At 41.8% G+C, this 23,483-nt stretch overlaps 1 protein-coding gene across 4 annotated transcripts in view; it reads right to left on the minus strand.

The window, feature by feature from the left end:
* ARK2N (arkadia (RNF111) N-terminal like PKA signaling regulator 2N) overlaps positions 1-23,483 on the minus strand; it is an 87,783-nt gene that overhangs the window by 40,905 nt on the left and 23,395 nt on the right. For all 4 annotated transcript variants that reach the window (XR_014491472.1, XM_083354869.1, XM_083354867.1 and 1 more), the window contains exon 3: positions 15,174-15,995. Coding sequence is in view for 3 of the 4 variants with exons in the window: in XM_083354869.1 (XP_083210995.1) it covers positions 15,174-15,900 (727 nt within the window). In the remaining variant the exon portion in view is untranslated. The remainder of the gene's footprint in view (positions 1-15,173; positions 15,996-23,483) is intronic.

Raw genomic sequence — 23,483 nt, forward strand, 5'->3', positions numbered from 1 at the left:
ACACACACACACACACACAAAAGCACAAAGAGGAATTTGCAGGAGACAAAGGGAGAGTAAACTATTGACTGACTATTGGCAAAAATAAGCCATAGTTCTGAAGGTAGGGGGGGAAATATTGACTGTACAGGATTTCAACTCCCAGAATTCTTGAGTGGCTAGCTCGGGGATTCTGGGAGTTGAAGTTCACAGGTCATAGAGGCCTAGTTCTTCACATCTGTTCAGGTCATTCAGCATTTTTTTTTAACTTTAACTGGGGGTTTTATTTTTCTCTTGGAATGATGTAATCTTTTTAAATTGTAAACTGCCCTGTAAACCGCCCTGAGTCCTTCGGGAAAGGGCGGTATATAAATCTAAATAATAAATAAATAAAATATAGATTTCTTTAGAAATCAGACTTCAAGTTACTGGGAGCCAAACTGGCAAGCTGCTTGTTTGCTGCCAATTTCATCAACTGGGCAGGTTCCTCCTTCTGCAATCCGTTAGCTATTGTCCATTTCATGTTCACAAAAAAAGAGGGGGAAAAATCCTCGCGAGATTAACCAAGAGTGGTTGTTCCATGTGCTACGCTGCATCTGCAATTTTAAATTGCTCGTGCCATCGGCTGATATCCTTTGAAATTAAGATATAGTTATTGGGGGGGGGGGTGTCTTGGCACCTCCCCACCCCAGAGAACGAGAAGAAAAAAGCCTTAAGATATGCTTTCTTGCCATAGCTGTGAGGGGAACCGTGGCCCTGGTTGAGTTAGTAACACGGTTGCTGAGCGAGTCCAGTCTTACTCACTGGCTTTTGCTTGTCAGAACTCGCAAAAGAGGATCGCGTGATCCCCGCACACTGCCACCCGTCACAGGTGCACGCCAGTTGCCAAGCCTCTGCATTTGGATCAGGTGACCGTGGGGATGTTGCCGTGGCCGTTAAGTGTGGAAAATGGTCCTGGGTCACTTTTTTTTCCCCCATTGACGTTGTAACTTTGAAGGGTCGCTAAATGAAGTGTCGGAGACAACCTGCAGAGCAGCATTTGAACAAAACCCAGTTCGCTGGCACCAACAGGAACATTGCACCGGCCTTGTGGGAAGCAAATACGACCTTTAAACCGTTGTTTGTTTGTTTTGCAACGGTTTTTAGAGGGTAAAAGTTGGGAAGGTTATTGTCGAGAGGTGTTTCTTTCATATGTTAGTTTAGAATCCCATCAGAAATTATATATTGCGGGGGGAGAAAAATCTACCAATAAAACCGTTTCTAATTTCTTATACTCCCGTAATGTTTCAGAACATGATTAAGGCAATAAAATGGTATTAAACCAAGGTCTCTGCATGCTTGAGAAGACAGAGATAGCTGGCAGCCTCCTCTGGATTTAATCCTAAATTCTTACCTGTAGCTCAAAGAGCAAAACAAAGCAACTGCAATACAATAAACGCTACACGTTCTTAATTTGTAAAAGAATGGCAAATGTATGCTTTATTCAAGACAAAACAAAAAACAGACCGACCTTGTCAAGATACTAAAGAGATTTCCTACTGTTTAAAACCAATGCAGTTCAATGTATACATTTTTAAGGTTAGGAAGGCATCAAATTCACATCCATATCAATATGATACATGGAAAACGATTAACACCAAACTTATTATTATTATTTTTTTAGAAACCATTCACATTTGTTTCACATATTATTTCCTGCATAGCCTTTTGAACAGATACCCTGACAACACAGCTTTTTAAAAAGCTGCTTTATTTCTCCTAAGATAAGTCACGTAGAAGAGAGGGTAGAGTAAACCAGTTTACATATTTTTAATTTTTTTTTTAAAAAAAATTGCTTTTCTTTTTAAAAAAAAACATTCACAGACAAAATTAACAAGATGGATCAATGAGCAATAGCTGAAGATATCTATAAAATACAGGCATCCAAGGTATTGCTTTAAATATCATGATCTTAGAGATCTTTTTGAATGCGTATCGATTCGCTGCGTGCCGTTTCAAACTGCGTGCAAAGGGCTTTTTGGTCTCACGGATGGCTTTCCACGGGGTAGGATCAGCCTTGAGAAAAACACACAGCATAGTCATACGGAAGTACTCAAACAATTTTTTTTGCTAATTCTCCGTCAACTTTGACAATGGAAAATTTAGATGGCAAACTTCTAAACCCAGAAAGCTGTTAAGTGACCTGTGTAGGATTTACTTCTGAGTAAACATGCTTAGGATCGCATTAACTGTGGAAAGTCTTCCAGCACAAATTTAACCAGATTGAACTACACACGACATTTTTAATCTTTTAATTTTTAGCATACTGAAGGAGCGCTTCTATATATATATATATATATATATATATTTTAAAAAATAGATTACTTTCACATGAAAGCCCAAATAAGGAACCATCAGAACTTTTTGACTTCCTTTTGAGAACAAACCTAACTTGTAACGGATGTTTACTTAATAGCCTTTCCCAGGCATCAAAGAAAATTGTAAACTGAACACTGAATTTTAAACTCAACTCACAGGACTGGGGAAGGATGTTCAGGGATAGCTCAAAACGAGAACTTAGAAAATGCTTCTAAAAATACAAAATAAAAACACGAAAGGAAGAGCAGCAAAAGCCACTTACTTCGGGTCTTACGTGTCCCTATACACCATTTCCGCTTTTACTTGAAATACTCAGGAAAATATGATTATTTTTGTAGATCAAGGAGACGGGATAAAATTTTTGTAATTGTTGTATTGTTATTTTAAAAAACCTTGTGAACCGCCCTGAGTCCTACGGGAGAAGGGCGGTATATAAGTCTAATAAAGATAAAGATTAAGATAATAAAGGATATTCTGAAAACAAACTCTGAGCAAACATTTGGAAAACAAAACAAAATCTTACCTTATGCTGCTTCCAGAGGTAGGTCTTCTGGAAGCAGGGATGATTCAGGGCACAGAAGAATTTTAAACTCTTAAATCAGGGGTGTCCAAACTGGGCAACTTTTAAGACTTGTGGACTTCAACTCCCAGAATTCCCTAGCCAGAATTCTGGGAGTTGAAGTTCATAAGACTTAAAAGTTGCCAGGTTTGAACAGCCCTGCCTTAAATGTACAGATAGAAGCGTCCCTGATCATTTAGCCCAGGGGTGGGCAACCTTGGCTCTTTTATGACTGGTGGACTTCAACTCCCAGAATTCCTGAGCCAGCCAGGCTGAGGGGAAAGGGAGAGGTTTCCAAGCTGAGCCACACTGGCTCAGGAATTCTGGGAGTTGAAGTCCATGAGTCATGAAGGGGCCATAGTTCCCCCATGCTGGCTGAGGAATTCTGGGAGTTGAAGTCCACCAGTCAAAGAAGAGCCCAGGTTGCCTACCCCTGGTCTAGATTGTTATGTGTGGACTTCAACTCCCAGAATTCCTGAGCCAGCATGGCTCAGCTTGGAAACCTCTCCCTTTCCCCTCAGCATGGCTGGCTCGGGAATTCTGGGAGTTGAAGTCCCCAGTCATAAAGGGGCCATAGTTCCCCCATGCTGGCTCAGGCATTCTGGGAGTTGAAGTCCACCACTCATAAAAGAGCCAAGGTTGCTTGGCCTAGGCCTAGGCCGCTTTATGACTCGTGGACTTCAACTCCCAGAATTCCTTAGCCAGCCATGCTGAGGGGTAAGGGAGAGGTTTCCAAGCTGAGCCAGGCTGGCTCAGGAATTCTGGGAGTTGAAGTCCACCAGTCATGAAGGGGCCATAGTTCCCCCATGCTGGCTCAGGAATTCTGGGAGTTGAAGTCCACGAGTCATAAATAAGCCAAGGTTGCCTACCCCTGATTTAGCCTAAAATGGGTTTAAGAGTCCAAATTTTTACCATTATCTGAACCAACATGGAAGCCAATGCAGGTACCGGGAAAACAATCCAGGACGTCAATTATAAACCACACAATAGAAAGAGGATAACAATTGTTAATGCTTGAATTGTTCACAATGTCATTTGGCATCAAGATTAGAAAAAAAGCAGGGAAGGGACTTGTTATGCAGCACAAGAAATGCCGACTAAAAGAAAAGCAATTCAAACTGATCAGGCTACGAATTCGTTCATTGAGTGCCTGATCATTTATTTTTTTTTAATGGGTTGCAAATGAGAGCATCTTTCAATCTGTAATTTACATCTGGCCAAATTTCAAGACTAGCCCCGCTATTATTTCACAATACAGCCCAGAATTGATAGCATAAAGTTACAATTTGATTGTATGAAACACAGCCACACTGACAACTATTCTGTTTTGACAGGTGGCATAAGTTCTTAAGCATGCTTCTGTAGTAAACATTCACTTAATCTCTTTCATTCCATTTTCCCAAATCAATTTAACCCTTGGAGAGACAGATCTATTATTATTTTTTCCTCTCTCACAATTCCTCTGGCCATTAGGATTAGTAAGTTGTCTTTTTTTTGTTTTGTTAAATAAAACGTAAGATTCCTCCTAAACATAAATACTGTGAATACAAAAACTGGAATGAAAGCGAATGAGAATAGTGAATGATTTACCAAAACTTTCCAATTCACAAATCAGCCCATTTCCACCCTAAGCGATGGAGGAACCAAACATGGCACAAGCAGTATTATAATTCTGTTTTAAGATGCACGCTATAGATGCTCTAGCATTTGTTTTTAAGAAAATATTTACAGGATGTACTGATTTGGTCTACGAGTCTTTCAATTTCAATTTCTTTTTTTTTTCCTTTTCACAAATAAAACAGTTCCGGCATGCAAGAAGAGCGGATGAGGGATACACACGGAGTGGCCCGGCAAGTCAAGATACAGACAAAAAAAAAAAGGTTCCGAACTTGTACGCTCTGCCGACGGAAAGCCAGGAAGTGCACCTCAGCGGCAAAAAAACCCCCCAAAATATTACATCTCTTTTCTCGAGAAGGCGACGGGGAAAAAAAAATAATTAAATGCTGCTTTTAAAAAAAAGCCTAAAGGAGGAACCAAAACGTGTTATTGGTTTACAACGGTCAGCTTTTTTTTCCCTCTTTCTTTTCCGGCGAGATCTGTGGGTTAACCCGTAGCCGCTGGAGGGTCTTGTTAAGTTGGCGACGGGTTCAAACCGGATTCCACGATATTCCCGTTTTCGGGGAAGAGAGCTGGGAAATTGTTATTCAAAGTCTCCGGAAGCTCGAAAGCCGCGTCGGGATTTTGACGGCTGGCGTAAGAAGAGTTAAAGGGCTGCTGCGGAAGGCCTTGGCCATCCGGCACCCGCGTAAAAATCCCTGCCCGAGGAGTTGAGGGGATTCTTTGGCCATCTAAGGCTACTTTAGACTCCCTGGATTCCGGCTGCTGCTTGCCTTCTTCGTCGGTGTCGAGGCCGGTGAGTTTCTCTATCCACATGCGGAATTTCTCCTCGGTCTGCCTCTGCATCTCGGCAAAGCAGTTCATGGCCTCTTCTAGGACGCTGCCTATGCAGTTCCTATCCCACACGGTGCCGCCCCCGTCAAGCAATCCTGGGATTTCCCGGGTCGCTCCTCCAGATCCCCCAGCACGACTGAAGCCAGCTTGAAAGACACGGAGGCCATGGCGTGAGACAGGGTTCAAAGGAAGGTCATTCACATCCACACATTTAAGGCATGCGAGCATTGGTGCCAAGCGGCTAGAGACCCTTGCGCTAGCTGATCCGAGGGACGACGCCTCAGAGACGACGCCGTGTTCAGCCAAGCGTTCGCAAACCACCCCACAACGTTAAGGAGAAGAACCCTTTTTTGGACTTTTCGAAATTATTTTCGGAAAGTGAAGTTAACACAATTCCCGTATACAGTTTAAGCCTTCGTTACAGAAAGCAAATAACAACAACAACAATAATAATAATAAAACCACCCCCAGAAATCGTGGGTGCCCCATCACTGGAGATCTTTAAAAAGAGACTGGACAATCACCTGTCTGAGATGGTGTAGGTTCTGCTGCTTAATGGGGGGGGCTCGACTAGAAGACCTCCAAGGTCCCTTCCAACTCAGCTCTGTTCTATTCTGTTCTATTCTATTCTATTCTATTCTATTCTATTCTATTCTATCTATTCTATTCTATTCTATATACTATACTATACTATACTATTCCATATTTTCTAATCTGTTCCATTCCAATCCATATATTCTATTCTATTCTATTCTATTCTATTCTATTCTATTCTATTCTATTCTATTCTATATACTATACTATACTATACTATACTATACTATACTATTCCATATTTTCTAATCTGTTCCATTCCAATCCATATATTCTATTCTATTCTATTCTATTCTATTCTATTCTATTCTATTCTATTCTATTCTAATCTAATCTAATTTTAATTCTTTTCTATTCTTATTTCAATTCTATTCGTTTCCTGTTCTATTCTATTCTATTCTTATTTTAATTCTATTTTATTCTATTCTATTCTTTCCTGTTCTATTCTTTCCTATTCTGTACTGTTCAATTCAATTCAATTCAATTCAATTCAATTCTAGTCTACTCTACTCTACTCCATTCCATATTATCCTATCCTATCCTATCCTATCCTATCCTATCCTATCCTATCCTATTAATTCTATTCTATTTTTATTCTATTCTATTAGAACAATCTCAAATCTAGGTTGTATTCGTATTTTTCTTAACATACAAGAAGCCCTCCCAAAGCAAATCAGAGATATCAAGTTCAGCATCCCACATCCATTAATCCAGAGGTCCCCAACCTTTTGGCCGCCAGCGACCGGTTCCGTGGAAAAGAGGTTTTTCCGTGGGCCGCAGTGTGCGTAGTTTTGTCTGCTGCCTGCATCCCGCGGATGGGGCTTTGCTTGTTTGTGCGGCCCGGTTGCTGGCATGTCGTGGCCCGGTACAGGTTTACGGACCGGGGGGGGGGTGTTTGGAGATCCCTGCATTAATCCCTTGGTGAGTACCTTTGGAAGTTAGTAAGTTGTGAGGGTGACAGGCCACTCCTGGTTGTTCCTCAACGTATTACCCATAAACATGAGAGTTTTGTTCATCTTATGGCCACTGTCTTTCTCGAGGCCTCTAAGATTTTTAAAAAAAGGCTTAACTATCCACAGGAGAAGCGGTACACAACTAATTGGGTCAAAGCAACTTTAATGACACTGCTTTAAAAAGAAAGTAAGACATTCACACCCAAAGCCCATCCAGTCCTGCGTTCGGTTCCCACCAAGGCGCCTCAGAGATCCCTTCGTAGCTTATGACGAAGACGTGAAATTATCCTTCCAATTCTGTCTCTCAGCAACCGTGTCGTCATGAGTAAGCGGCCTTTGATATCCTGTTGAACTGCTTAATTCCCTTTTAAAAGCTTCTAATTTGGTAGCCCATCACCACTCTGATGGGAGAAAAATTTAAATCCCAAATCTTGGGAGACCTGCTCTGTGGACTTCTGGGGGGGGGGGGAAACTGCTCCTGGAGGCAGTTATTATGATGCCGCACAAGTTATCAATTACACAATTCCAGACCTTCCCAAAGAAACATTAACAGACTTAAGGCACAATTAGAATATGGCCACTGAAATCAAGATTTTTAAATAAGACTAAGTCTGATGCAATTTTCTAATATCACACTCGCAGAAATGTGAACAAATTTTAACTTTCAAGTTGTTTACTGGTGATATTTAGAGCTTTGCCTAAATTCATGGCATTTTGTCAGGGACTAAAATGACTAAGGACAGAGCAGATCAGCATGGGTAGAGAGGAAAAACAGGAGGAACACAGTGAACAATGAAGAAAAAGTTGAAATACACTAATTATTTCCAGTGGTTACTATAAATTATTTTCCAGCATTCTTTTGGTATGGGCTTCATATACATACCATCTGCATATTTTATCTGAGACAGTAATAGCTAACATTTTTATTTTAGAGACGTTAAAAATCTAACCTTCTCTATTATAAAATAAAGCCATGATAGTGAAGGCAGAGGAATGTGTTTTTCCACATAAATCTACAGCTGAGTTTGCTACAGCCTTCTGCAGATGTTAAAAAGCGAGTACAGTACATTGTCCATTAAGCGGATGTACCAGAAAATCACAGAGACTGAAGAATTGGGTTATTTAGATGAACTTTGAGGGGGGGGGTGCCAAATGGTAATATATCATTTGATATAAAGGTAACTTTATCAAATAAATGGGCAAGATGTAGGCATGCAAATTTAGCAGCCGGGTGATCAGCAAATAACTTTATCTGGCTGACTTATCTGGCTCAGAAGCTAAACTGGGTATTCTATTCTATTCTATTCTATTCTATTCTATTCTATTCTATTCTATTCTATTCTATTCTATTCTATTCCATTCCGTATTTTCTATTCTATTCCATTCCATATTTTCTATTCTATTCCATTCCATTCCATATTTTCTATTCTATTCTATTCCATTCCATATTTTCTATTCCATTCCATTCCATATTTTCTATTCTATTCTATTCCATTCCATATTTTTATTCTATTCCATATTTTCTATTCTATTCTATTCCATTACATTCCATTTTTTCTATTCTATTCTATTCTATTCTATTCTATTCTATTCTATTCTATTCTATTCTATTCTATTCTATTCTATTCCATTCCATTCCATTTTTTCTATTCTATTCTATTCCATATTTTCTATTCTATTCCATTCCATATTTTCTATTCTATTCTATTCCATTCCATTCCATTCTATTCTGAAAATATAGGACAGTAGGCTAAAGTAGGAATCAAAAAAGCACAATCGAAGGAGGCAAAAATAAATTAATGCAGTATACAGTTGTAAAGACATGTCCATATAAGACTAACGCCGTAGCAAATCTAGTCAACTTTGGTCTTGTCAAAAAAAAAGTTAAAGACGGTTAGAATGAATAATTAACAATAGGAGACTACGGAGAAATCTCAGAATGTAGAATAGATTGAAAAATAAAAAATAACTTGGTAAAAGGCAATGACAAACCATTTCTCTAGTGCTACCAATAAAATTCCATGAAAGCATCTAGAAAATCAACAAAAGGTTGGTATGTTACAAGAAATGTTGTTGTTATTCAGGCTAACCTTCCCTGATCTATAGCCCTCCTAGGGTGTGTGTGTTTTTTAATGTAACTCCCCAAAGACAAACTAGCAAATTATTATTCATAGTTAATGAAACCATACTCCAACCATATCTGGAGAACTGCTGTTGAGCCAGAATGCATTTTGAGCTAAGAATAGTAGGAGCATCAGGCACACTTTTCAGATGGCTCCTGAAACCATGATACGTATTTCAGAGAAAAAAATCCAGATCATCACATTCTGTTCTGAATTCAAAATGACAAGCCTTGCTGCTGTATTCAGGCAAGAGAAACTTAACGAAGCATCAACCCTGAATTTCCCTGCAAAGACACAGGGAATGTAACGTAGACACAATTCTACCTTAATCCCAACCACAAAACTTCAGTCTGCAAAAGGAACACGTCTTGGAAACGTAACACAAATGCAATTTGGTATAAGTCAGCTCGAGAAAAAAAAGAAAGAAAGAAAAACTGTAGGAAACTAAAGCGACTACTAAACCTTCCGTTGTGCGCTTACGTTTCATTCTTCTGAATTATCTTTTCGCACAAGGCAGAGAGTAAAAGAACCACCACATTTCCTATTTCTCTTTCGGTCCCTGGATACCTACATCAAAGTGCCTCTGGGGATAAGGCCCAATATTCAGGTGTTTTTACAAACTTGGGCTCAACAGGCCGGTCAACCAAAGCTTGTTGGCCACAACCAAGTCAAAGGCAAACGATCTCTCATCCTTCTCCATATTCAAATTTGATCATCCGTCAACCTCGGTGTCCCAGCGGAACAAGCCAGGATTTAACACCTGCCTCCAAACCACCCTTTCCTGATAAAAGAGTTATCAAAGGACAGAGAAGGCATGACTGATCTCCATCCGTCAGCAAAAAGTCCCAACTGCATCTCAGGTATAATAAAGCCTTTCACCTCATTCAAAATAGAAGTAAACAGAGTTTGCTTGCCTCGTTGTCTGCAAGGGCGCGAATGCTTCAGCTCTGCTCCAGGGGTAGGCAACCTCGGCTCTTGGATCGCTCATGGACTTCAACTCCCAGAATTCCTGAGTCAGCAATTCTGGGAGTTGAAGTCCACGAGCGATCAAAGAGCCGAGGTTGCCTACGGAATTCTGGGAGTTGAAGTCCATGAGCCATCAAAGAGCCGAGGTTGCCTACGGAATTCTGGGAGTTGAAGTCCATGAGCCATCAAAGAGCCGAGGTTGCCTACGCAATTCTGGGAGTTGAAGTCCATGAGCCATCAAAGAGCCGAGGTTGCCTACGGAATTCTGGGAGTTGAAGTCCATGAGTCATCAAAGAGCCGAGGTTGCCTACGGAATTCTGGGAGTTGAAGTCCATGAGCCATCAAAGAGCCGAGGTTGCCTACGGAATTCTGGGAGTTGAAGTCCATGAGTCATCAAAGAGCCGAGGTTGCCTACGGAATTCTGGGAGTTGAAGTCCATGAGTCATCAAAGAACCGAGGTTGCCTACCCCTGCTAGCATGTACCCCCCCGCCAAAAAAAAGGTCTCCTGCTGTCTTTTCTTGTTATCTTCTCATCTTAAAAGAGAAAAGGTTATCACAGCTAGTCCCCAACTTACGTCCATGATGGGAGTCCAAACTTTCTACTGCTAAGCAAGACCGTTCCGTGAGTTTTGCCCCATCTTAGCAACCTTCTTGACACGGTTCGGCGAATCGCTGCAGCGGTGAAGTTAGTAACGACTAACTTCATAAGGACTCCTGGATACTCCGACGATCATCAATAAATATGAGTCAGCTGTCAAGCATCTGGATTTTGTATCCCATGACCGCAGAGATGCTGCCGTGTTTTTAAGTGCGGGGAAAACGGCCACAAGCCACTTTTTTTTCCAGTGCCACTGCCGGTTTGAATGGTCACTAAGCAAAAACTGCCGCACATCGAGGACTACCTGTATTCAGTGGTGGGATTCAAATAGGTGAGCAACCGGTTCTCTGTATGGAGAGCAGGGATGGCAGGGGGAAAAGAAGGAAGGAAGGAAGAAAGACAGGTGGAAGGAAGGAAGGAAGGAAGGAAGGAAGGAAGGAAGGAAGGAAGGAAGGAAGGAAGGAAGGGAGGGAGGTGGATGGGAGGGGGAAAAGAAGGAAGGAAGACAAATGGGAGGGGAAGGAAGGAAGGAGAGCATGGATAGGAGGGAGGGAGGGAGGGAGGGAGGGAGGGAGGAAGGAAGGAAGGAAGGAAGGGAGGAAGGAAGGAAGGAAGGAAGGAAGGAAGGAAGGAAGGAAGACAGGCGGATGGAAGAGGGGAAAAGAAGGAAGGAAGGAAGGAAGGAAGGAAGGAAGGAAGGAAGGAAGGAAGGAAGACAGGTGGATGGAAGAGGGGAAAAGAAGGAAGGAAGGAAGGAAGGAAGGAAGGAAGGAAGGAAGGAAGACAGGTGGATGGAAGAGGGGAAAGGAAGGAAGGAAGGAAGGAAGGAAGGAAGGAAGGAAGACAGGTGGATGGAAGAGGGGAAAGGAAGGAAGGAAGGAAGGAAGGAAGGAAGGAAGGAAGGAAGGAAGGAAGGAAGGAAGGAGTGATGGGATTGAAATAAGTGAACTGCCGGTTCTCTGTGTGGATGCCCCTTCCGGAAGTCCATTCTGGGCCTCGGCAACAAAAAATTAGCTAATGTTCTGCCGAAGCGGTGCCAACCCGCTGAATCCCACCACTGCCTATATTCCAACGAAGACGATGGAAGCCTTCTCCCTCTAACCTGGATCTAGAAGGGTAAACCTTACGCACGCTGTCAATGCTGTTTCCATCTTCCCTGTGCTACAGATCCAAGTCCACGTCTACCACCCTTCCCGAGCTGTGACACAAATCGCGATGGCGCCAACGTGATGGTGTGAGTGCAATGAGGTCATCGCCCAAAATGCCACGCTCAGTCCTGGCGTCAGAGGCCTGACGTAAGTTCTGGCATTTATATACTGCTCAAAAAAATAAAGGGAACAGAAAATAAGACATCCTACTAATAAATACAATACATTGTGTTGTTTAAGTGTTCCCTTTATTTTTTTTTGAGCAGTAAATAACGGTCACAAGAAGCCCAGGTTGTCATTATGCACACCCTACCTAGCATCCCCTTGGCAGATGTCCGCGTTTCTCAGCAAGGCTGTGATGCTTCCAAACTGACAGCATTGAATTCTGGCTATTTCTTGTTGCTAAATGTTTCTACCCTTTAAAATGTCATTTTTATTAAAAACTAAATTGCCGTAGACTCATTTCTCTATTTGTGCCAAGGGCAGTTGAAAGCTTTCGATCCTAATTTCTACCAGCTGATAAAACTCTGCATGATGAAAGCAACTCATACTAGTTCGTATTAACACTGTTGTTCCCGTTTTAGCTACTGTCAAAACTCAAAACTTATTTATCCTTAAAAATACGTTATGATGCGTACCTCCCCAGAAGATAAAATATTAGCATCCAAAACTAAACATGCATGTTTTATCACTTTTTTTTCCAAATGTAATCTAATCAGGATTACTTTAGGAGGGGACATTTCTTTCCTATTTATAGGGAAAATATTAAAATGTAAATGAATAGGTATAGATTGGCTTAGGCCCGGGATATTTGCAGGACCATCTGCTACCGGGAACGAATTCCCATCGCCCAGTACGCTCACACAGAGAAGGCCTCCTCAGGGTACCGTCGGCTAGACAATGTCCAGGGGCAGGGCCTTCTCTGTGGGAGCACCAGCCCTGTGGAACCAGCTCCCCCATGAGCTTCGGATGGCCCAAGATCTCCAGTCCTTTCGCCGCGGCCTCAAAACACTCCTTTTCCACCTGGCTGACCTAGACTGACAGGGATTTTAATTATGTTTACAACTCTAACTCTATTCTTTAATTTATTTTAATTTATTTCAAATTTTTATTTTTAATTTACTGTACAGAGACCTTGAAGTTCTGTTGTTGTTAGCCGCCCTGAGTCCCTCGGGAGATAGGGCGGGATATAAATCCCATAAATAAATAAATAAATAAATAAATAAATAAATAAATAAATAAATAAATAAATAAATAAAAATAGATTACATGCTTTTTTGCACTTTATTTTTTCAGTTTCATTTCCCTCAATGCCAGCAGCCTGCTCAATCACCTGAAGGGAGTCTCTTCATATGCTGAAAATATAGCATGTAAAATATAGTATTTAAGATGCGGCGGTATGTTTCTTTGAATTGCCTGCTCACCAACATTTGTTTGAATTTACAGTCTCCTATTTCAACCTCATCCTATTTGTTATATAGCAAAACAATTCTCCATACAATAGACTTACACTTCGAAGAACATCACAATTCCACCTGTAGTTTTCATGTAAAAGAAATTTTTTTAAAAAAAAAAGCCAAGGGGACGATTTCTGAATCTGCCAATGAGAAAAATATATACTAAGTAGGTTTGCTAAGATTCAATCAACTAAGATAAATAGTACAGAATTATATGTACTTTATCTATCAGAATATTACTATATTATTATAAGGTTTTTGAGGTCTGTTTCATACACTTATTAGAAATGAACAAATGAATATAGATTTTGTCTTATTAAACAGGTTCAAATAGAGCCCCTTATTCAGTGGCAAAATTTTTTAGCTCTGTTCCTATTCAGAATTTTCTGAGGCAAACATAATTTATTACACCTAGCCAACGTTGCGCATAAGGCAAAGAGAAAATTAGCTAGCCTGGCCTGCAGTTTGAATGAAGGCTACACTGAATTACGTTCAAACAAAACCGGTCCAGCAGAAACCATACTGAATTTATTTGTGGCGGGCTGTAACATCTGAGACTGTACCCCACTGGGTTGCCTTACCAACAGTTTGTGTGACTTACAATCTGAAATGGTAGAAGCCCAGCAAGAGATACACTATCATGGTCTGTACTAATCAAGACAACTGTCAAGACTTGTGTAGTCTGTCATCAAATAAATAACCATTTCAAAAGGAAACTTCCAGATCCCTCCGCACATCGTGCAAAGGCAGAATCCGTCAAGCATGCGAGAAAGGGGGCTCAAAATTGTAGTCTTCCCAGTCTACCTACCCAGCACAGATTTACTTAGAACACCGGCTGCAATTACAAAACTCACCTCCTTTTGTGTAAAGAAATAAATGCGTGCTCACCCATAAAAGATTAGCAAACCAGAGGATTTTGAAACAGTATTTTATTTTAAGGTTGCTATAAATGCAATTATTTAGAATAACCATATGCCGAGTACTTCGATACATATTCCTGATCATGCTGTTTCAGCTAGAGGAATGATGTAGGCCTTAACAGTCTTTTTTTTAAAAAAAATTAAATAACACACCTTCTGTTATTTTACGAGAGCAGCCAAAATATTTTTCTTCTCAATTTAGATGCAGCAGGGGTGGGGTGGGGGGAATTTATTTAATACTATTTCTATACCGCCCTTCTCCCGAAGGACTCAGAATTGATAATTGTGCAATCCACACAGCAGAACGCGTTCTCTCTCTTCTGAAACTGTGGGATAGCAAGAGGTGGGGGGGGGAGGGATACGAATTTGCAATCTCGTGTGCAAAATATTCCTGACGCGGGCTCTGAAATGACCTATTTGCCCGTTTAGAAAACCCGCGGCGAAGCCGAGCCAAGCTTATATTTTCGTGCGTTGGAAAGGGAGCTAGAAAGTGCGACATTAACAAGGGAGCGGGGCTCCTCGCAAGAGCAGTTAAGATGCCTCCTGAAATTTCAGATGCGGGGAGAGAGGAGAGGAAGAAAAAAAAAAACACACACACACACAGCTGCAGCCCGTGAGAACGGCAGCCAGCCCCGTTCAGGACGGGAATAGCGGGCCAAGGAGACTTCTTTCAGAGTTTGCAATCTAAGGTGGAGCACGGGCAGGCGACAACGGACAACTCGACATCTATCAGGATTTGTCTGGATTACGATTACTGCTATTATTATTATTTTTTTTTAAGGTGAACTATCGTGCAAATAAGAGGACCGGGAAAACCCCTCCCTCCTTACCCGCCTTTGGGGGAAAAAAAAAAAGTCACGTTATAAATAAGGTTGCAGCAGCCCTCGTATTTTACACCGAGCTCTCTTGTTTCTCCTCGCGAATTATTTCTCTACGGGTTTGTTTGTGTTTTTTGGCTCTTTTCTAAATTTAACACGACAGACAGCCGGAGAAACGGTGGCAGGAGCCTCTTTTTTGGGGGGTGGGGGGGGGGGTGGGGGCAGTTCAGTTTAAAAAACATCCTCTACCTGGTATCTCTGCCGTGATTGTCTTGCTGCTGCCTGAGACCTCCTCGTCGTCGTCCGAGGAGCTGGTGCTGGAGTCGCAGGTGAGGTCGCTGTCGCTGGTACTGCTGTCCTGCAGCAGGTTGTATTTTTTGCGGGCGGCGGCCTCCCGCTTCTGCCTCAGCAGCCGGATGCGCTCCTTGTGCTTCTGGCTCCGGTGACCTTTGACCTTGGCGAGGCGGCCGTTCTGCTTGTCGCTCGACTGCCGGTTTTTCTTGGCGGCCATGGTCGTCGAGGTCTCGCTCTCCGACCGGGACCGCCTCGATTTCCTCCCCGGGGCCGAGAGGGAGACGGCGGAGGGGTCCCCCTCGACCGCCGTCTCGGCCCGGCCGGGAGCGGCCTCTTCCGCCGAGGAGAGTGTGTCAGAGTCGGCCAAGTGGCCGCTGGACGAAGGGGAGAGCATGCAGTGGTTAGAGGAGTCACTCTCGTAAACCCGACCGGCCGTGGGCTTGTCGCTTTCCGTCGAGGCCAGCTGTGACTCGGACGAGTCCCGCCGCAGCTCCATCAGCAAGCAAGGCATGGAGGCGAGCACGGTGGAATCCTCGCCGGGCGCCCGGCTCTCCTTCGGAGCAGGCAGGTCCAGTTCTATAGAGCCCTCTTCGCCCAGAGCCGGCTCTTGCTTCCCGGAGAGTTTGGGTGGGGCTTCGGAGTCAATGGGTTCTTCTGTTCTGTCTGCCGCCTCCATCTTCATTTCAGAGTTTTTAAGTCTCTCCTGGTCTCAGAGGATGGACCCACAGCTTTGGGGGGGAAGGGCAAACTCACCTACGGCTTCGGAAGGAAAGCAACCTAAAGGGGGGGAAAACACACACACAGAGCACGTAACTGAGCTGGTCACGAGGGCAAATATTTTGGGCAATATTTCGCAAAATACAAAAGCAGCAGGCTGATCATCCCACAGAGCAGGGTAGGTCTGTGAGGATAGACAGTGCATTTAAAAAAAAATTTTTTTTCTTGATTTTCTAATTTTACATTCAGGTATTTAAAAAGCAACGTGGTGGCTGAGTTAATTGAAAATTCAATGACACACAAGCCTCTTTAGTACAAGTCTCAAAGTACCACGTTAAATATTTCTTCTCTTTTCCCCTTAGTATTTACTGTCGTCTCATGTTTAAAGCAATACCATTCATGTTATATTAATTAAATGAAAATAACATCCTTACATTTCTCAATCATTTTTTAGCTTATACATATCTTGGTTATTTTAATATTCAGTCTTTATGGACAAGCGATGTCCTAATTAGTTTTTTCCCAATTTTTAGTTTCCCATCAATATTTAAATTTAACATTTATAATTTCCATGTTTAAAGTGACCAAAATTCCCTTTATCACAATTCTTCATGAAGTCTAATGTTCAGGATACACGTCTTATCTATTTGAATATATTCTATTTCTCACCATCTTAAGTCAGAGGGTGGACAGTGCATTAAAGAAAGTATTCAGACCCCCCCCTTCACTTTTGGCAATTTTGCTCTGCTGCAGCCTGATTCCACATTGGTTGAAATTCATTTTTTCTCTCTTTCTCGTTAATCTACGTTCAGTGCCCGTAACGACAAAGTGAAAAGAGAATTTTAGAAATGTCTATACATTTATTAGGGACGCGGTGGCTCAGTGGGTTAGGACGCTGAGCTTGTCGATCAGAAGGTCGGCAGTTTGGCGGGTCGAATCCCGAGTGCCGCGTAACAGAGTGAGCGCCTGTTACTCGTCCCAGCTTCTGCCAACCTAGCAGTTCGAAAGCACGTAAAAATGCAAGTAGAAAAACAGGGACCGCTCCGGTGGGAAGGTAACAGCGTTCCGTGCGCCTTTGGCGTCTAGTCATGCCGGCCACATGACCACGGAGACGTCCTCAGACAAGCGCTGGCTCTTCGGCTTTGAAACGGAGATGAGCACCGGCCCCTAGAGTCGGAAACGGCTAGCATGCGTGTTTCGGGGGAACCTTTACCTTTATACATTTATTTAAAAAAGGGGGGATGAAATATCACACTAGCATAAGTATTCAGACTTTTTGCAACAACATTTGAAATGTAGCTCAGGTGCGTTCCAGTTCTCTCGATTGTTGCTGACCTGTTTCTTCTACAGGGTATAATTTCAATACTGACTCTCTCCGCTTACCTCTATTTTTACAATGGGGTGGAGTGGTGCTTAAGAGTCAAGAAATATATTGCTTTTGTAATTTCATCAGATGAGTCTATTCCAAATTCATGCATCACCATTGAAAAGCTGTATGTACGGTACTATCAGCTTTTTCCATTCAGTTTCCCTGGAGCTAACTGGAAACCTACAACTAGAAGAAAAAGAAAAAAAATCCCTCCCTCATAGACTCTAAATAGCCCACGAGTTTGTCAGATATTCATTTCAAGAAATTATAATGTACCCATTATCCCTGTTCTCATAGCCTCTAAAAAATTGGGCACTTTTTAAGCACTTTTTAGCCTAGATTCTCTAGCAAAGGAGCATTTGGGAAGCAGAATAGGGGGGAAAGCTTGGTTTTTTAGGCCCCCTAGAACAGGGGTAGGCAACCTCGGCTCTTTTATGACTCATGGACTTCAACTCCCAGAATTCCTGAGTCAGTCCATGAGTCATAAAAGAGCCGAGGTTGCCTACCCCTGCCCTAGAAGAAAGAAAAATGAACAATGGAAGCTGTTAAAACAATTTGGATCGATATATATCGTCTGATATAAAAACTGGAAACTGATCCAGGTACTTCTGTTTATTTTTATTTATTTATTACGTTTTTAAACCACCCATCTGCTGCAGAGGGACTCTTTTTTCCAGGTCATGGCGTAACAAATCAAGTAATGCTTCACTCAAGCCTACCCATCTTCAGTCTGTCAGTAACCAAGTTATTCCATATACCTGTTGAAAAGGTAGCAACAGAATGGTTCAAAACGACGCAGAGGCCTCGAAATCTTAGAACTGAGCATGCTGTCTTTTCAAAGTTTGATCAAGCAATGCAATAAATTCCCACGTCTGCCTACAATAACGATGTCGATGGGGGCATGAGAATTATGAATGCCACCAGGATCAAAGTGGATATAAGATAGCATGTTTTTGTAAAGTTCTTGTCTGCTATATAAACTTGCTGCTTTTTAAAGGCTTGCTGGGATGTTTGCATTTTAAAACGCTAAGATTTTTTAAAAAGATGTTAGCATTTTTAAAATGCTAAAATTTTAAAATAATTTTTAACTATGCTTGTACTTTCTTACATTCTATTTCTATATTGTGTAATCTGCCTTGATTGGTCCACAGAGCAGAACTGTATGGTATACAATAATACTAGACAGCATAAGTTGTGCTGTTTTTAACACAATACTTTCTTCTATTGACTGGTGGCTCTCAGGTGTATGCAAAGAGTGTGTGTGTGTGTGTGTGTGTGTGTGTGTGTGTGTGTGTGAGAGAGAGAGAGAGAGAGAGAGAGAGAGAGAGAGAGAGAGAGAGAGAGAGAGAGAAAGAAAGAAAGAAAGAAAGAAAGGAAAAGAAAGAAAGAAAATGAACTATATGCATTACTTAAGGTAAAGATAAAGGTTCCCCTGCACATGCGTGCTAGTCGTTTCCGACTCTAGGGGCCGGTGCTCATCTCCGTTTCAAAGCCGAAGAGCCAGCGCTTCTCCGAGGATGTCTCCGTGGTCATGTGGCCGGCATGACTAGACGCCAAAGGTGCACAGAGCGCTGTTACCTTCCCACCGGAGTGGTCCCTATTTTTCTACTTGCATTTTTACGTGCTTTCGAACTGCTAGGTTGGCAGAAGCTGGGACGAGTAACAGGCGCTCACTCTCTTACGCAGCACTCGGGATTCGACCCGCCAAACTGCCGACCTTCTGATCGACAAGCTCAGAGTCCTAACCCACTGAGCCACTGCGTCCCTCATGCATTACTTAAATACTACTAACAATGTTATTAAGGTTTTTAGATTTCTTTTTAACTATTCACAGGTTGTAAGTTACCAGTGTAAAAATTAATTTAACTTCATTCTGTACTTGATGATAATAACCTATCACAGTACATCCTTAAACTGTAAAGAGAATCTTGTTTTTCTGTGTGGCAAAAGACGTGACATCATTCTAGGTCTATTCTTGGCAATGCCAGCATGTTGTATTGAGAAGAAAATCTTCATTTACATAGACATGATCAAAGCATATAGACATGTGGGTTTTTCATTTTCAGGGCAACTTGTTCCTGTCTAAACTATTCCTTGACTACATTGTCGTACTAATCACAACAAACTTTATTTAGGAACTTTATTGTCACTGGCAAATACATTCCAAGCTTCAGGCAGAGTTGTTTTCCACCTTTGCTTTAAAACGCTGGGAATTTTTGCACACCGTTTTGCCCAACGCAAAAAGGGGACATAAAAATATAAAGTGGATGTAGTTGAAGACCTTGCCATATACTGTATTAAGTCAAGTCTTCTGAAGCTCCCACCAGAAGAAGAAAGAGCTATAAAAAGCCACACCTCAGGTGCACAAGGCAAGTAGAACAGAAGAATTAAAGCTAATAATAAAGCTACAACTGCAACTTGAATTGAGTTAGTCAATAGTCCCCAAGTCTAACTTCAGGTACCTGTTCATAGTGCTAAATGTAGTTAAAATGGAGCTACAGACAATTAATGGAGAGAGATTTTTAAGCTGAGAGAACCCAAGATTTGCAAAAACAGAAAAAATCTTATGCTGACGACGTGAACAAAGGAGTCCAACATAAAGGCTCTGTGGGGGCAGAAAAATCGTGATGGGAAAACGAAAAAGCCACAGGTAAATTGGAATATTTTGATCGCTCAGTAGCTTTTAATGCTATTGACCATGGTACCTTGCTGGACCAGCTCCAGGAATTGGAAGTGGGGCCACTGTTTTACGGTGGTTCTCCTTTCTCCGTGGCCATTATCACTCAGTGTTGGTGGGGAAGGAGAGGTCAAGCCCCCAAGCCCTTATGCAAAGCGCACTGATGATGTGACCTAGCTTGGGCAATGAAATATCTGCAAGAAAACCGCCAAACTCAAGGAGCACCAAGGACTTCAAAAAGGAGCTTGACTGAGAGAGAATGAGGCATGGAATGGAATAGAACAGAACAGAACAGAACAGAAGAGAACAGAACAGAAAATATGGAATGGAATGGAATGGAATGGAATGGAATGGGATGGAATAGAATAGAATAGAATAGAATAGAATAGAATAGAATAGAATAGAATAGAATAGAATAGAATAGAATAGAATAGAATAGAATAGAATAGAATAGAATAATGGGATGGGATGGAATGGGATGGAATGGGATGGAATGGGATGGAATGGGATGGAATAGAATAGAATAGAATAGAATAGAATAGAATAGAATAGAATAGAATAGAATAGAATAGAATAGAATAGAATAGAATAGAATAGAATAGAATAGAATAGAATAGAATAGAATAGAATAATGGGATGGGATGGGATGGAATGGGATGGAATGGGATGGAATGGGATAGAATAGAATAGAATAGAATAGAATAGAATAGAATAGAATAGAATAGAATAGAATAGAATAGAATAGAATAGAATAGAATAGAATAGAATAGAATAATGGGATGGGATGGAATGGGATGGAATGGGATGGAATGGGATGGAATGGGATGGAATGGGATGGAATGGAATGGAATGGAATGGAATAGAATAGAATAGAATAGAATAGAATAGAATAGAATAGAATAGAATAGAATAGAATAGAATAGAATAGAATAGAATAGAATAGAATAGAATAGAATAGAATAGAATAATGGGATGGGATGGGATGGGATGGGATGGGATGGGATGGGATGGGATGGAATGGGATGGAATGGGATGGAATAGAATAGAATAGAATAGAATAGAATAGAATAGAATAGAATAGAATAGAATAGAATAGAATAGAATAGAATAGAATAGAATAGAATAGAATAGAATAGAATAGAATAGAATAATGGGATGGGATGGAATGGGATGGAATGGGATGGAATGGGATGGAATAGAATAGAATAGAATAGAATAGAATAGAATAGAATAGAATAGAATAGAATAGAATAGAATAGAATAGAATAGAATAGAATAGAATAGAATAGAATAGAATAGAATAGAATAGAATAGAAAAAATGGATTGGAATTGAACGGATTGCAATGGAATGGAATGGAATGGAATGGAATGGAATGGAATGGAATGGAATGGAATGGAATGGAATGGAATGGAATGGAATAGAATAGAATAGAATAGAATAGAATAGAATAGAATAGAATAGAATAGAATAGAATAGAATAGAATAATAGAATAGAATAGAAAAATGGAATGGAATGGAATGGAATGGAATGGAATGGAATGGAATGGAATGGAATGGAATGGAATAGAATAGAATAGAATAGAATAGAATAGAATAGAATAGAATAGAATAGAATAGAATAGAATAGAATAGAATAGAATAGAATAATGGGATGGAATGGAATGGAATGGAATAGGATAGAATTACAGAACGTTTCTCCTCTCCTAGTTAATGTCTACATGAAGCCTCTGAGAGAGGACACCTGCTGGCATGGTGTTTGGTATCATCCATATGCTGATGATACCCAATGACACATCTCTATGCCATGTTGGGCAACAGAGGCCATTTGGGTACTGAGTCAATGCTTGGAGGCTGTAAGGGCCTGGATGGCGAGAAACCAGCTGCAACTCAAGCTTAATAATACAGAAGTTCTAGGTTTCGGCCCCTACAGGTCAGGAGAATTAACATACCGGACTCTGGGCAGGTTAACCCTCCCCCCTATAGGTCTGGCGCACAATTTAGGGGTCCTCTTAGACCCCCGGCTCGTGCTACAAGAACAGATAGCCAAGGGGAGCCTTTGTCTTCTCTGCCAATTGCAACCACTCCTTGCTCATCAATTACAATTATTTTCAAGCAACGTATCCAGAAACAACAGTTAGGAGGTTCCATGCAGAAAAGGTTTTGAGAAGAAGCGTGTAGACGTGAGGCAACCAAATAAATATTTACATGCCCCTTGGGCCCGAGGAGGCTTTCCCTCTGCTTGCCAAAAATCTAAGGCAAAAAAACAAAAACAAGCCACCATCCTTCCGATTAACGACCCATTCCTCCAAGCATTTCATAATAAAAATGTTTGGGCTAATGTTGCTAATCAGGATTCCTCGGTGAGATTTAGAGAGAGACTCAACATACACCACACTCTGTACGCCGGCAGGGACGGGCGACTTGTTTAATTTCAAAGTTCCTCCGCGACATGATTAGATTACCGGAAAGGGTAATATATCTCTTCACTGCTTGGCAGAAAGAAGGAAAAGAATTATGCTGGATGGACACAGGAAGAAGCCCTGTAACTATCCATTCAGTGACTGGAGTTATAATGGCACTGGAAGAAAAGGTAACTCTTGGCCATTTTTCATGCGTGCAACAGTTGCAGCATCGCCGAGGCCACGTGATCAAAATCCGGACACTTGACAACTGAGATGCATTTGTGACGGTCTCTCGGTCACGTGATCTCCTTTGGTGACCTTCTGAGAAGTCAACGGGGAAGCTAGAGTCACTTAACAACTAACTTAACCTAAAACTAAAACATATAAAGAGCGGTTGCTGGAACTGGGCATGTCCAGTTTAGCGAAGGGAAGGAGCAGGGGTGACGTGATAGCAGCCTTCCAGTCTCTCAGGGGCTGCCCCCCAAAGAAGAGGGAGTCAAGCTATTCTCCAAAGCACCCGAAGGGCAGGACGAGAAGCAACGGATGGAAACTCACCAAGGAGAGAAGCAACCTGGAACTAAGGAGAAACTTCCTGACAGTTGGGAAAATTAATCAGTGGAACCACCTGCCTCCAGAAGCTGTGAATGCTCCAACACTGGAGGTGTTTAAGAGACTGGACAGCCATTTGTCTGGAATGGTACAGGGCAGGGGTCAGCAACCTTAAACACTCAAAGAGCCACTTGGACCGTTTCCCAGAGGAGAAAAAAAACACTGGGAGCCGCAAAACGTGTGTGCACTCACGGGGGGGGGGGGGAACTTGATTGAAGAGTTTAATTAAAAAGAAATAGAGGCTGCTGTGCATGAGTTCTCTCTCTCTTCTCTCTCTCTCTTCCTCCCTCTCCCTCCCTCCCTCTCTCTCCCTCCATCTCCCCCCCTCTCCCTCTGTCTGATCTTCTGCTCACCTAGCAAGCTGGCTTCACGCTGTTCTCTGACAAGCTGACACACATTCTTACTGGGCTGGCTCTCCTGCTGTTTCCTGCTTCCTGTGGAGACGCAGCAAAGGCAGGAGCCCCGCCCAATAATCTTGTCGGCTTCTCG

Source organism: Vipera ursinii (assembly GCF_947247035.1).
Source record: "Vipera ursinii genome assembly, chromosome: 2".
Classification (NCBI taxonomy): domain Eukaryota; kingdom Metazoa; phylum Chordata; class Lepidosauria; order Squamata; family Viperidae; genus Vipera; species Vipera ursinii.